Source organism: Leptonotus elevatus, chromosome 2 (assembly GCF_054856555.1).
Source record: "Leptonotus elevatus isolate MCC_2025b chromosome 2, RoL_Lele_1.0, whole genome shotgun sequence".
NCBI classification, from domain to species: domain Eukaryota; kingdom Metazoa; phylum Chordata; class Actinopteri; order Syngnathiformes; family Syngnathidae; genus Leptonotus; species Leptonotus elevatus.
In genome coordinates, this window is record NC_141240.1 from 22,030,075 (window position 1) to 22,046,091 (window position 16,017).

General features: G+C 40.3%; 1 protein-coding gene across 1 annotated transcript; it reads right to left on the minus strand.

Annotated features, from left to right (window-relative positions):
• Window positions 1-6,014: 6,014 nt before the first annotated feature.
• Window positions 6,015-15,306, minus strand: adora1b (adenosine A1 receptor b). Its single transcript, XM_086070065.1, has 2 exons — window positions 14,761-15,306; window positions 6,015-9,889 (listed from the first exon to the last, which is right to left on the minus strand). The coding sequence occupies exons 1-2, from the start codon at window positions 15,099-15,101 to the stop codon at window positions 9,121-9,123; spliced, it is 1,110 nt and encodes a 369-aa protein (XP_085926191.1). The 5' UTR covers window positions 15,102-15,306; the 3' UTR covers window positions 6,015-9,120.
• Between the last annotated feature and the right edge of the window lie 711 nt (window positions 15,307-16,017).

Here is a 16,017-nt window from a genome sequence, read left to right on the forward strand (position 1 = left end):
GTGAGGATAAGCAGTATAGAAGATGGATGCATACATTTCTTTCAAGGGAGTCAAGGATGCTTAACAAGAACTCACAGGGAATACAAATGGAAGTGTATATTATGCGCTACCTTGTTTTTCGAACGCCCTGTCTTCCATGTTTTTCCAGTTACAAGCCACCATTGGGACGATTTTCAATGAATGACATATGGTGTTGAAATGTTACCTTCATAAAGGTTTGCTGATGGTCACACTCACATGAGCCCAAAGGACAGTGGACCGCTGCAAGGGAAGGTTACAAACAGAAACCCGCTCCTGTAGGAGCTTTATTACCCGTAGTACGTGAACTTGATATCCAGCCTGAGCATCCGTTCAGGAAACCACGTCAGCACAATAAGAATAACTCCACTCACTGCTTCAATTGGGATGTGAAAACAAACATATTATTGAACGAGAGCATTGATCGGTGCAATGTATCTTCAGTACGACGCTTGTGCTTCAAGAGAGTTTGGGGAAAAAATGGAATCGTTCAGGCGTTTTAATGTAATCTAATAAAATGCTTGAATTGGATATAAATAATAACTAGATTAGTATGCAGTTTCTGAAAAGCTGACGTTAAAGTGAAATGTAGGTCATTTAAATGAAATCATTTGTATTTTGAATACAAGACTGAAAAAGCTTGATGGCAAATGGAACGCGGCAACACTTTGCCTGTATGAGTTCCGGATGTAATATTGTTCCCAGAATGCATTGTGTGGCGCAGTTACTGAAGTTACAATCATGTTAATCCTTGTCATATGTATTTGTGTTACCAGTAATTGAATTTGCGTCGTATTTAACAGGTTTATGTCGGTCTATGATTTTTAATTTTTTTAACAAACCGTAACTTTAGGTTGCATGTAAAATAATGACTTTCAGGACGATTCCATTTACAAGTTGCATTGCTCATCTGAAGACTGCTTGTGAAATTATTATTTTGATAATGGCCGGCTGATTAGTTGGTCAGACATTACAATTTTTTTTTTACTTTACTAAATCATCTCGCGGGCCGGATTAAACCCTTTTGCGTACCTCATCCGGCTCGCGGGCCGTCTGTTTGACACACCTGGTATAGAGTATTCCTTTGTTTTGTATGGTAATGCTTCCATTGTATTTAGTTTTTTTTTTTTTTGTATTAATGACCTTTTATCTTTTCATATTTTACATTATGTTTACGTCCATGTTCCCCACTTGGAATCTTGAATGTTCAGCATTCACAAAATTATAGGGAGAGAATCCGAGCTTCCAAAGCCCAAAGTGTTATGCAAAGCTGCTAATGATAAGTGTGACAGCTCTGCAGGAAATTTTGTATGAAAACCTGAGAGGGGTAATCACACCTCAGCAAACGAGGACGTGCTGTGAAAATAAACGGTAGAAAAGCAAAGAAGAGCTCTCACATGATTACATTGTGCCCTGGATGGACTTTGATGCTCCTTCCTGTGCTAAACAAGAGAGACGGCCGTACTCTTATGTTGCTTACTCATCAGGTTTTTTCCCTTCTGTTTTTTTATCTTTACAGATCTACACGTGTCGAGATAAAAGCTCTCTGAAAATCAGTGGTCAAAATCAACAGAAGATATAAAAAAAATTACAGTGCACTTAACATCCACTTGGAACACTGGTTCTGTCTCATGCAAATGGAGTTTGGCTTTTGTTACCATGACAACCACGCAGACACTATGGCAACTCAGTGTTGACGCGTGTATTGAACCATCCTCCCATAGAGGGAGCGTTGGATTGTATTTTCCCTTGTGGAGACATCACTTCATTCCCAAGATGATCGATTTTACTTTGTCAGTTAGCGTAGTGGCTATATCAGAAGCATTTAGGTACAATTTTTTTTTAAATGACGGGTAACCAATGGTGACTTTTTGTGGTGTAGATGGAGCAGGAGATGCTCACAACACTGCATCTACACTGCAACCGCTCGATAGTTTCATCGTACCTCCTTGCAGCCCATAAAGCGAGGGTCGTAAAGATTGTATTTTCCCAGATGGAGGCAGCACTTCATCACGGCCTCTTTCCCCCGACCACGTCGACAACGTACTTGCTGTTAGATAATGCTACATGCTAACACTGCAGCTCTTCTTACCATCAACAGTGTAGCGCTTCCTTCTCGTGGCATTTAAATGGCGGAGCTTCACCCAGCCTAGCTGTCAAGTCAAAGGCGGAGATCTTCGGTTACTCCTGCTCAAACAGTTTGATCAACAGGATGATCTCGAACTGTGGTTGGTGGGCTGCCTCTAGTGTTCCAAGAAAGAATTACTACGCAAGTAGCATTATTAATATTTAGCTTTTTAGTACAATATATTTGTATTTATTCTTTAACAACAATAACAACACATAGTAACACTTCTAATCCTTTTGTCCTTAATTCAGACTTTATTTCATTCGTAACAGGTTTGAAAGTAACATTTGATTTTTAGCATTTCATTTGATCATTTCCTGTTGGAAATTACTCCATTTATCTGTAAGGTAAGAATTTTTCATGGTGAATAGCTAATTAAGTGTAACCTCCTCAAAACCCCATGCAGATGAATGACAGTGAGCACAAGTTTTTTTCTTTCCTTTTTCCAGTGACACTGAACATAATTTAATGCATTATGATGCAAAATAATAATCTTACAGAATAGTCAAGACACACTCACACAATCACCCGGTCACACGATGAGGACAAAAGTCATTGAGGTTTCACCTCTCCATCCCGTGTCATCACCTGACTCTTCATGCTTACGCATGTCCTTTTGGATGATTGTACGATTCCTTATTTTTTGGGCAAAGGACGTTTTCTGTCCCCAATGTGCACAAAGCAAGGTCCAGAGAGGCGTACTGCAATCGCTGATCAAGTCAGTACCACAACTTGACTGGGTTGGAGGTATTTTCTTGGGAGGGGACGGAACTGGAAATGACCACCTGGTGGCACCAGTGAGTCACATCGTCAGGTCAGTTGTGCTTCGGCCTTTCAACCATAATACAGTGAACCCACGCATATTTAACGATTTGCCTATTTATCTGCTAAGCCCATGTCTACTATAAAAGTATTGTTTTGGTGCCATCTGGTGGCATCTTGGTGCCAAGCGTCGCTATTGAACTGAGGGGAGGAGCTTCATTTAGTCAGACCAATAAGTGCTTTGCTTTCATCTTGTGGCACATATAGGAAATTACAAACCTTTGGTTGGGGGTGTCATTTACTCGCAGATTTTTTTTGCAATTTGTGGGCCTAACCTCCACAAATAGTCAAATGACACCCTCTCAAATGTTTAAAATTCTATACATTAGTAGGTTAAACCCTAATGTGATTCCAAAACACTTTCTCAATTCTAACTCATCCTACAACACCACCTTTAAAAATAAATCGTTTACAAATGATTTAACTTAAAGCCAGAGGTCTGAGGACACTGGCATGTATAGTATGTCATCATTTAAAAAAATGTTTATACCAATGACAACGTTCCTTAAAAAAAAAAAACTGAGTAATTGATGCACTCCCATTTCATCCCCAAAGAAGTTCCCACATTAATTGCCATTTCACAAGTTATGATTCCCAAAATACTTGAATGTCATTTTAAGCCCATGTTACAACATTACCCTTGAAAAATAATTGCCTTACACATTAGATTTAGAAAAGATGCACCGGAAGTGAGCATATAAATGTACGTGGCTAAAATGCTCTATAACAGGGGTGGCGCAGTTCGATCCTTGAGAGCCGCTATCCAGCCTGTTTTCCATGTCTCCCTCCTTCAGCGCAGCTAAATGTAATGATCAGCTCATCGGCAAGCTTTGCAGAAGCCTGATAACGATCGGTATCATGAATCAGGTGTGTTAGTGGAGAGAAACATAGAAAACAGGTTGGATCATGGCTCTCGAGGACCAAACTTGGCCACCTCTGCTCTATAACGATCGTGATCTTTAGTATCAGGTGTGTTGGTAGGCTGAAACATCTAAAACCTGCAGGAATTGGGTGAACCCTGCTCTTTAACAACACAAAGTACAACTTAACTCCTCACAGATATACGAAGCTTGAGATCTTGTGGCATGTTACGATACAACAGAAAGGGTGCGAAAAATGGGACTAGGTTCATTTGTGAAGAGCAAGTCGTTAATAGGCAGGGGTTCTCTGTACTGTTATTTTTGCATACAGTGGTGCCTTGAGATACAAGTTATATGTGAATTTGTTCTTAATGCAACACACTCATGTCAAAGCATCTTTCCCCATTGAAATGAATGCAAATACCCTTAATCTGTTCTAAGCATTCTTAAAAAAAAAAAAACAGCAGCACATGTGTGGCCTTTTTTTAATAGAGAAAATGGCCCTATATAATATTGTAGTCTACAGAAACAAATAATAAATAACATGATTAAATAGAGTAAAAAATAAATAAAACATTTGCACATCATAATTAATTCACAGAGGCTCCTTTTGGTGTGCGTGACTTAGTCACTGGTGAGCAGTATAATACAGACATGCCAAAAGAAACAAAGAAGAGTTTCACAACTACTGTAAGATATGTAGCTGAAGTAATATCAGTCGTTTTTCACAAATGATAAAGAATACCTAACATTGCCTGTGTCTGTTCTTGCACCGTCTGTGTACAAATATATATTATATATATATTATAATATATATATATATATATATATATATATATATATATATATATATATATATATATATATATATATATATATATATATATATATATATATATATATATATATATTAAAAGTGTTATAACGCCACCACATAGATGCTATTTATTAGCCTGTCAATGCGTTTTGCATTGTGTTTTATTTCATACTTGTCTTAATCTGGAACTTGGAAAACTGCTAAAATTTTTGTCTCAAGGCAATAATTTGCCAAACAACATACTTGCATTTTGAAAAGCTCCTAACTCTTTTACCGCCAAAAAACGTTTAACGACATATACTAAAATCCAAATGAATGCTGCCAAAAACGTTAGTTGACGTTTACTATGTTTTGTTTTGTTTTTCTCAATGGGCAGTGGCACTTGCTGTGCAGTGCTCCTTTTGTGAATGGGTGTAAAAATCACAAAACAGCCACTAACTACGGCCAGCAGATGGCAGCATTGTATCTCTTTTCAATATGCTCCCGGTAGTATGATATTATAGTATTACAATGAAACATGACGAATCTGATGAAATAGAACGTTTTCAAGGATGACGTAATTGATCAAAGCCTTTTTCACATTAAATGTAATTCACACAGCGTCACTAAACAAAAAAATATTAGTGTCAAAGTCACTGTTGTGCAGAAAATGTATCTTTTCACAAAAAGCTCGTTTTCTGCTTATGTTTTAAATTTTTGCTCAATGTCACTCAAACTACCTGTTTTCAAATGGTGATTACTAAAGAACGGAGTATGGTAGACACATACTTTCTTTTTCTAATGAAAGAATGGAACGCAATCTTTCATGTGGCACCATGTTTATGTAGTGACAGCACACAATATTCTGTTTGCCTTGAAAGATGAGTTAAAATGCTCGAAATTGTCTGGAACTGTTGGGGTTGTTTTTTGGATAACGCGCGGCAGTATAAGAGCTAAGTTAGGTCATCCGTATCACAAGGCACCACTGTACATATGTTGAAACCGATTCACTTACCATAGCTGATGGGTAGCAGCGACTGAATCTGTTAGCAACTTGGCCAACTCCCAAAAGAAATCGAGACCTTTTTATAGGCTGTGGTTCACTTGCTTACTTAAAGCTGGCCTTGGTTGTGGTGCCAGGTGTGTTGTCCTTGGGTAAGACTGGTCTTACGTACTAGAGCAGAACAAAGATGGCACTGGCAGGCAAAAACTCCCCACAGCCACACTCAAACATCTCTTACAAAGTCTTTCCACAAACAAGGGAATCTGTTCAGGCTTCAAACTACATCCTTTCACTTCCTGGAGTTTAGGGATTCCCAAACTGGGAGGTACGCACCAGCGAAAATGTCAAGGCGGTCTGGTCTAATAAATTACACATTCACAAAATAGAATAGTTGAACATAAGTATTTCTTCAAAAATCAGCAACATAATAAATAAATGACAGCTACTGCCAGTCCTTTTCTACATCACATGATGTACCTTCAGACAGGCCTTTGTTTGTTTACATCCCGAAAAGGACTGATGCACAGGACATGTTTACCCATAAGTCGTCATTAAATTATGTAACGTTTGAATGGGTGGTTCCTTCAGGAGGGTGTGGGAGGTGGCGAGGGGAGGGTGCACCATCTGTGTGTTGAAGGGGGTCGTCACATACACAACTTTGTGCAAAATAGTGTCCCGTTGCGCCGCTGACTGTGCGTTGCTGTTGTGCGATGAAGATACCCTGAAGATGTCGCGAGATCACAGCTGAGCTGCCCTCATATGGTATTTACATTAATATTACATTCATATAGCAACGCGTCTAAAGGCTGGATTTACACAGCAGGTCATTGTGTTTTCAAGTCATGAACATTTAATAACACAACAAGTACATGAGTCAATGTGAGGCAGTGAGAACATAAACGTGACAGCCGTATCCCCTCCTCGACCCCATTTTTCAAGACTGATCTTTGGGCTTTTCTCATGTTGCGACAATGACGTGCTCTAAAGCAGCCACGCCATCCCGAGACCTAAGTTCACATGTTAGCTGCAGTCGGATTAAAAAAAAATAAAAATCTACCCTTCATGTTCCAATGCCTGCTTTACATGCACACACTTGCAGCAGAAACAAGGCGCTCTAAAGCAGCTACGCTCTCTTGAAGCCCTAGTCCACATAATGGCTGGCAAGTCAAACCTTAAAAAAGAAAAAGAACAAAATTCTACCGTTCTCGCTCCACTAACTGCTTGATGTGTACGCACTTGCGGCAGACAATGAGGCGCTCTAAAGCAGCCACGTCATCCCAAAGCCACATGCTGGCTGCCAAGTCAGACAAAAAATAATAATAATAATTCTACTTATCTCACTCCACTGCCTGCTTGACATGCACACACTCACGGCAGACAATGGGGCACTCTAAAGCAAGCATATCAGTATGAAGCCCTGAGTCTACATACTGGCTGCCAGTTTTTAAAAAAAGTATATATTCTATCCTTCTCACTCAACTGCCTGCTTGAGAACCACACACTTGTGGCAGACAATGAGGCGCTCTAAAGCAGCCATGCCAGCAGACTATACGGATGAATTTTTATATAGTGGTGTGGAGGGGGAAGGGGGGTGACTCGAGCCATCAGGCACATTTTAGCCACGACCAGTAAAATCAGCAAACCTGAAATGGTGAAAAACAATTAAACACCTCCACAATTCATTACAACATAGATCTGAGTCTTTGCTCATGTTTTCAGCACTTATCTTCAAACATACAGTATATTATGTATTGAGAAACACATCTCTCATTTCACTTTACAGGGTCTTTTAAATTTGCGAAAAAAATACTCAAAATAATTACACCAGGACTGACTCTGATCCCTTACTGGCTTGACATCCCTTGGGCAAACGTGTGGTTGCTGCAACGCCTTGGGTGCGATGCCTCTGTTTTGGGTGTTCACTAAATGTAAACGTCTCTTCAACCCTGAGGATATCGCATTAGCATTTTTTTTCTGCAGCCAAATTGTTCCACATGATAGATGCTGTGTAAATCCAGCCTGACTTTTGATTTTGTTCTTCTTCATTCACATTAATATGCACATTCTACACTACATGATGCAGCAAAAAGGAAGTAAACAGCTTTAAGCTTAACGTCTCTTTTGCCAGTGGTTCTGAAACTAGGGTTCACAAGAGAGTCCAAAAAATAATTTCCAGTAGATTATTATGTTGTATTAATAAAATATGCCAGACAAACAAACATAATACAGTAAACCAAATATTTCTCATTATTTTAGCTTTGGGCCAATGTCTTATCTGAGTGTGAAATATCTTCACAGGAGCATTTTTTTTTTTAAATAAAACATTCAGACCAAAGGCTTAACAGGATTAAAGTCCTCTTCTTTTCAAGAACAGAAGACATGTTTTTCCCCCAAGAACAGTCTTATTTTTTTATTTTTAGAATGAAGTTATGTTTACAGAATAAAAGGTGAAACATGATTGTGTCTTTGTTCTTGGAAAAAATAAGACTTTATTCTCATACTATCACAACTTCCTTTCTCTATCTGAAAAAAGGCTTTTGAAAAAATTATTATTATTAAATACATCTAACCTCATGTGGTAGTTATGTTTAGTTGGTGTGAGGATTACGAAGAGATTCTTGGAAAAATGTCTCTCACCCCAAAAAATGGAGAACCCGTCATCACCAGCTCACTGTCATAATGTTATGAAATTATTGCAAGTTTATAGACCTTTTCATAATGTGCCAGACAAACCTCAAAAGCTTTAGTTATTTCCGATGCCTTTCAAAAAGATCCAAATGAATCCAATAGAAACTGTGAGGAGGATAAATCAAACCATGTCCACAACTGGAAAAGACTGCTGATGACGGAGAAGCCAGTGATCATGTCTCGAGGGACAGACTGGGACTCAAACCTCGGCATCAGGTTTGTGGACTGCAATTTTTCACAGGTATGCATAAAATGTTTGATTGGGTCATCTTGCGTAATGTAGCAAAACATCACGGCTAGCTTGCTAGCTAACGTCAGCGCTACAGAGTGATGCATTATGTTTGTGCCAGTAATCCGAGCAGATTAGCCAGTCCTTCAATGATCATGTTAATGTCTACTTTTGTGTCAACTTCCACCATTGCGTCTCAGTTTATCTCATGTGTCTGACATCTCACACATTTAAGATACAATGAGGGGAAAAAACGGCTAAAATCCTCATTCAAGCCATTTACCCTGTTTCCTCAGTCGTTCTGACTTTGTCAAATGACGTCTTTGTTTACAAGTGGTGCTGTCATAGATCGCTGGAGCTTTTGCCACTCAGAAGTACCTCTAACGTCATGGTAAAAGGTTCATATCAGCGCGTTCCTCCTGAGTAAAGATCAATCCTTTTGCTACGGTTTGGAAGGACCGCCTTGATCACCTCCCAAAAAGACCTAAAAGGAGACGGCGCCCCTCATCGAACCACATTCAGAACCTGGGTTCTTGTGCTTTAAAGGTTAATTCCCAAAGGGCTCCATTCCTTGTGCTAAATGGCGTTCTGCTCCAATAACGGCGGGTGTTCTTTCAGCTGCAGGGGTTCGCTGCTCTGGTTCTGAGGCTGCAGGCCGTCGGCCATCCTGTCGCCCTCCTGCGGGGGCGACACCCGAGCCGGCTCGGGGTTGACGCTGTGCCACTTCCTGTCACTGGGCTGGAGCTCCAGAGCCGGGGTGTCCTTGCAGCAGAAATACTGCTGCCAGATCTTGCGGAAGGCCGTGCGGAACTTCTTGATGCGGAAGGCGTAGACGATGGGGTTGACGGCCGAGTTGCCGTGGGTGAGCAGGATGGCGATGTAGAGGAGGACGATGGGTTTCTGGCAATCGGGGCAGAAGAGCGTCACGCAGTTGATGATGTGAAGGGGCAGCCAGCTGGCGGCAAAGAGAAAGAGGACCAGTGCCAAAGATTTGGCCAAATTGAGCTCCTTGTCGTAGTACTTGTTGGGGTCGCTGTGGCTGCCGGTCAGCTTCTTGCTGTTGAGTTGCTTGTGGATCATGTAGAAGATCTCGGCGTAGATCAGCAGCATGAGCACAAGGGGCGGCAGCACCCAGCCGAAAAAGTTGAAGTAGACCATGTAGTCCATACTGATGACGTTCTCGAACTGGCAGGTGACCACCAGGTCGGAGCCGATGGAGCCGTTCTGCTGCAGGCGCCCGAGGTTGTTCCAGCCCAGCATGGGAGTGAGGCCCACCACGAAAGCCACCGTCCAACACACCACCACGGCCGCACCGGCTCGCCGGGTCGTCACCACCTGCTTGTACCTGCAGGGGCCGACAGAGAGGCAGCGTCAGCTTTGTGCCTATTGACCTTTTGCACGTGACGTCACAGCCCTCATGGGAACGCCCCCTCGGGGACGCTGGACGGCAAAAGAACCACTTGTCTGTATTTTAACCGTTGAATCTGGTACGGCGTAAAATCCTTTATCTAATCGATTATCTTATAAAATGGTCATATCTTGCTTTGCGGTCGGTTGTACAGACAGACATCGCATACCTACTAATGAAGACAAAAAAGACGTCGATGGATAGCAGCAATCAACAAAAAGGACTGGCAGCCCACAAAGTATTCACAGATTTGCAGCGATCATTTTTTGCGAGGTTAGTAGATAAATGTTGTAATTAGTAGATAAATGTTCATCCATTGACTACATAACGATACAGGTCTTGCGCTGTGAATTCCGGCAAAGTCGGCGATTTGATTAACTTGGTAAAAACAGCAGGCGACAGAAGGTAAGGGGCTGCTTTCAAACTAGCAATCTCCAACTAAAGTTAATATCGTGCTCTATGAGTCCCGACTAAATGTGCAACTTCGACTGACAGGCGACCTTCGATTGAAGTAATAGATTACATAGCTCGATGGGCAATAATAACTTTTCATTTGTAAAATAACAGTTGCTAAGTCACTAAGTCGCTCCGGGTCACGTCCACTTCCATTCAACAATAATTTCCTTCCGCCATCTGTCATAGGGCAGTCACGTGATCACGTGGCGTCGGTGCAAATGGTCAATATGGAGCACGGGAAAGTGTGGGTGTTGAGCTCTGTCACATGTTCAATTAAAGCACCAAACCATACCAAACATTAAATATAATTACTTAGCTTAAATATGCTAGCCAATAGAATAAAAATGACCAACAGGGTCACTTTTATAGCGTTCAGTATCTCAGATGCAAAAAAAAAACAACCCCAAAAACATGAGGAACGGAGACGAGAAAAAATACAGCCCCAGACGAAGCTCATGTAAGAGGAGCATGAGAGTATGGATTTTGGGAAGGAACCTCAGCAAACAGACACACATAAATACACAACCCACAGCATCTCGAATACTAGTGCACATGTGGAAGTGGGATGGGGGGGGGGGGGGGTATCAGGCGGGGAACGATGACCCAAATGCACTGAGCAGGCGTCCGCAGCCATAAGGCGCCCACCAACTCTCAGGCAGCTGTGCTTCAACAGAGGAAGGAATGGGCCAGCGGGCAGAAGGCATCGATATATAAGGTAGCGTATCACGTTGTGTGAAGTGTGTCTGTGTAGTGCGTAAGTCTCTGTCCTCTGTCCCAACTCTAATCCTAAACTTAACCAATACTTGGTCTCGACGGCTTAAAACAATAAAATGTTCTGCCTGTAAATCATATATTTATTGCTGTAAGCTTTAAGGGACCCCCAAAAAAAGATCTTCATTTCATTCATTATATATTTTTGAATTATCGGTTATATGATTTTTATTCTGCCAAATATCATTAAAAAAAAATCCATATTCTCAACAAACCCATACTGTATATGTTGGGCCCTATGTAAATATCTACATTCAAGGTGCATAGATGTCAATGATGTCAAACATTAGTTGCATACAAAACTAAATACTTCATACAATAAAACACGAATGAGGTATAAAACAATAAATATGATGTACAGTGAACATGCCATATTAGACGTTAAATATAATATCAGTATGCCACATTAAAGGTATATAGGCATTAAACGTGATGTAAATATTAGACATGCATGCACAGTAAATAATATTTAATAATTTTCGAATATGTAAAGATTAAATACAATGCCATCATGCTAAATTAAATGTGTCGTTTGTGAAATAAGTAAAATAAAGTGTAGTAATGGAGGTGGATGTTTCCTTATACAAATGAATAATAATTTGTGCAATATCTCATTATCTTGTATTATCAATAACTTCTTGGCATATACAGTATATATATGCATTGTGCAAATGTTGGGCCACCTATAATAAGACCCCAGGAGTTTTATTGTTCTGCCACATTTTCATGATGACTGAGCGCTCTAGATCAGGTCACCAAAGGCACTTACACGCACAGTGATATTGACCCAAATATGATTTCATGTGTTCCAAGAATGCAAGCACAGGCATGTGGGATATGTATCACTGAAAAATGCAGTCAGAAAAAAATAGGATAAAGGCATTAAATGGGAAGCGTGCACTTGGACCTGTGGTGTAAATTCATCCTTCCGACATTTACGCACATCTCGCCTGAAGCGAAAGGAAATGTTGCAATTAGGCTCAGCTTTCATGCGTTGGATTAGTATTGATCACGGATCTACGTGTTGGGATGGCCACATCTTGAAATGGAGCAAAAGGCAGTTTATTCACACACTTAACATTGTGTTTCATAATGGCTTAATTAATTCCAATATGACCACAAATAATAAAATAAAATAGAATGAATTATTTTATTATGAAGAGTGAAAATATGGAGGTATTCCAGTATTTTCATCCTGCATGAGCTGGCCATTCCTCAATTCAAATTTTAAATCATCTGCGTACCTTTTATAGTTGTTTTTTTTAACTGTAGCTAGTTGTAGTTAAACTGATTCTTAAAAATGATTTAACATACCAATTAGCTCTTGCGCAACCCCTAAAATGGCTTTTTTACTTGACCTTCTCTTTTAATGACCAACTTTACAAATCCAATAAGTTTTAAATCAACTTTTTGGGGTATAATTTCTTGCTAGTCTTGTTTTTTTTATTTTTTTTTATTATTATTTTGTGTGTGTAGACTTTAAATTACTTTAATAACAGTAATTACTCTGATACTCTGAAGGTGTATCTCAGCATAAACACAACCCTGTTATGACAGTCAAATTATTTTAGTCATAGAGGAAGAGGAAAAAAGAGCTACATGACTCAGCAGAAATGACATCACCAAGCTAATTGTTCTGATCAATGAGACCTAAGGTAAATCCAATCTAGTTTTCAGCTGAAATGAATCATGTCACTCAAACAAATGTAATCTCCACTCATATGATCAGAAAAAGACAGTCAGTCAACTTTACAAGCTAACATAGCTACACTAAAAAAACAAAGGCTCTTCATAGTCGTGCATTAAAGTGACATCTTCTCAGTCTATTTGTAGTTTTTTTTTAAAGCATAAAAGCAATATTACTGCAAAAATATGTATAGCACAAGGACACACAGTTGAATTATGTTGAATTATCGTCACCATTCGTCATTAAATTTGTGTTGTTTTTTTGCGCGTTTTTTTTTTTATTTGATCAGGGGCAGGCAAAACAAGTTTTACTTCGTTCTGTCCTCTTCCATTCTTTTGCTTTACTCTGAATTTGAATATTGCTTTATATTGTCTTTTTTTTTTAAATTTAATTAAAAATTGTTTAAAAAAACATAAAAAAATATATATAGCACAAGGACACACAGTTGAATTATTTTTTAATTATCTTGTAACACTGAAAGCGTCTTGACCGTTCGTTGTCATCAAATTAGTGTTGTGCGTTTTTTTTTGTTTTCCATTTTTTTAGTTAATCAGGGGCAGACAAAACAAGTTTAACTTCTTTCTGTCCCCTTTCATTCTTTTGCTTTACTTTGAATTTGCATATTGCTTTTTATTGTCTTTTTTCTTTTAAAAATTAATTAAAATAAATTGATTGATTAATTGATTTTGAACGAATGCACCATAAACGTGTGTGTAATACACATGCGGCTAATACTGTACTCCATCTCTTCCACACATTTTACTCTATTTGGAGTAAATTTGAATACATTTTGAGTGGGACTAAATAGACTCCGTTTTTGAGTAGGCTAATATTTACACTTGGAAGAGAGTAAAATAAAGAATTGAGAAAAAAATAAAATATGTCACTCAAGGGTTGATGAACGAACTCACGGACAGTTTGGGAGACTGCCACACTACCACCTGAGCACTACCTCCACGCCCCTCCTACTGTTAGCTTATCTCCAAATTGGAGTTAGGAAAATTTCAGCTGACACGAGCAATATACTAACACACAGCAGGAGCTGCGTGGCTCAGGGAGTGGATCGGCTCTCTCCAAAGCTGAAGGTGGTGAGTTTGTTCCTCAATCCTTGAGTGACCTTTATTTATTTTTAAAAAATCTTTATTTTACTGTCTTCCAAGTGTAAATATTACTCTAAAATGGAGTCTATTTGGCGCCGTTCACCTCATTTCAGTCACACATTGTAACATTGGAACTATACCTCTAGAAAGCTCAGCTTGAGTTGTCTGACGGGTGAGTGGCGACCGCAGTGGGTAGTAAGACTACATTTCCCATAATTCTTAGATACAAAAGCAGGAAGTATAGCTATAGTTCCAGCAAGTGCCTAGTTTCTGTTACCAACTATATGCAACTGTAAAATAAAATGAAATTTGGATGTAGGAAGACATTTTATAGTTAAATGAATAAATTACCTTTTATTGGCTTTATCGTATTAATCGCTATGACAACTGTGGCAAAAAAAACTAACAAAAAACGGGACGGAACCTGTGTAATAAATAATAGGTGAAATCCACCAGAATGTGGGCCAAAACAGGACATCTGTTTGTCTAAAAGCCTATCAATATTAATTTTGTTAGCCAGTAAATGGCATTCTCCATTATGTGTTAGCATTAGCAGGGACATTAAGACAAAGTAGTTAGGTTGTTTTAAACAACATTGTTGAGCCGAAACAATCCAGTTTTTAAACCCCAAATTTGAAAACAATAAAAATTCGTATTTGAGAACGACCCAACCTTGAGCACAAAAGTTTGCCCCACGCGTACATTATTTTTGCTTCATCATGATAACGCACAAGTTTGCTACACGTGCCACCCATTAAGCCCCAGGCGGGACAACAGTGATCATGTGATGCTACCTGGTGGGAATCTTGACTCTCAAGTATCGGTCAATGGCGATGGCGAGCAGCGCCAGGATGGAACTTTGCGTGAGAACCAGAACCGTGCAGGCGACCAGCAGGCAGCTGTAGAAGTGCGTCTGCAGCCCGATGCTGATGGTGATGGCCAGCGGGATGACCAGCGCCCCCACCGCGATGTCGGCCAACGCCAGCGACACGATAAAACAAAAGGTGGTGTCCCGGAGGGATTTGTTGATCCTCACCGCCCACACCACCATCACGTTGCCCACCACGGACGCCACCGCGATCGCCACCTCCATGCCGATGTAGAGGGACCGGGAAGACAGCAGTGCTCCGGGCATCCTTGAAGAGGATCACGTCCGGGGGAGGAAACAAGCCAAGAAAGAAAGAAAGGAAGGAAGAAAAAATCCTCTTGAGTTTGACACGCGCGTATTTTTGCTCAGTGCATCCGGGGGCAGGTGCGGAGGTTTGTGCGTCCGCGGCGCCGATGCGCGCTGCTTCCACTCGGCTGCATCTCCTGCAGGAGGAGGAAAAAGAAGATGAGGAGCATCCTTTTCTCCGTGCGTGCATGCGCGCGGGGCAAGAGGAGGAGGAGGAGGTGTTGGGTGGTGGCTGGGGGGGGGGGGGGGGGGGGGGCTGAGCGACCGAACAAAAGAGGAGCAAATACACTATAATTCGTGCGTCAACACGCACGGCGCCCCCACCTTCTTTTCCTTGGATCTCATCGGCTTTTGTGCAATTGCTTCCAAATAGGATCCTTTTTATGGGCACATGCACTAAAACAAAAGCTATACGAATGTACTGATTTAAATATGTAGGTAGGCTATACATGGTCCAAATTCAAATCCAAAATTCAAAGGTGGTATGTGTCAGTTTATTTTTTTTCTCATACACACTTGACCCTTGCACTGTTCACTTTCTATTCACGCACATTATCAATTTTGACCCGAGCCAATAATATGTACATAATAATTGTCTACATGAAATTATGGTAGTGCAGATTTTGTATCATTCAATCTTATGCCTCTAATTTAAGAAACAAAGTATCACCACGCCGAGAAACAACAACCAATTGGAGACAGAAGACGTGATTTAAAGGTACTACTAACTCTACTATCTTACTTACTAACCCCGTTACCTTGTTACCCAATATCCATATCCATTTAAATTTTTGCAAAGGGTGTCTATGGGCTTTATTTCCTTGAGTGCAATTGAGGTGCAGTCAAAATCTGTGCAGGGGCAGGCTAGACTGGGTTT

Bases quoted from the DNA above. Each gene is read 5' to 3' on its own strand.
- adora1b (XM_086070065.1), bottom strand. From the start codon at position 15,101: ATGCCCGGAGCACTGCTGTCTTCCCGGTCCCTCTACATCGGCATGGAG. The intron at 9,890-14,760 runs GTAGCATCACAT...CGGCCCCTGCAG, and splicing joins AGAGTCAAGATTCCCACCAG to GTACAAGCAGGTGGTGACGA.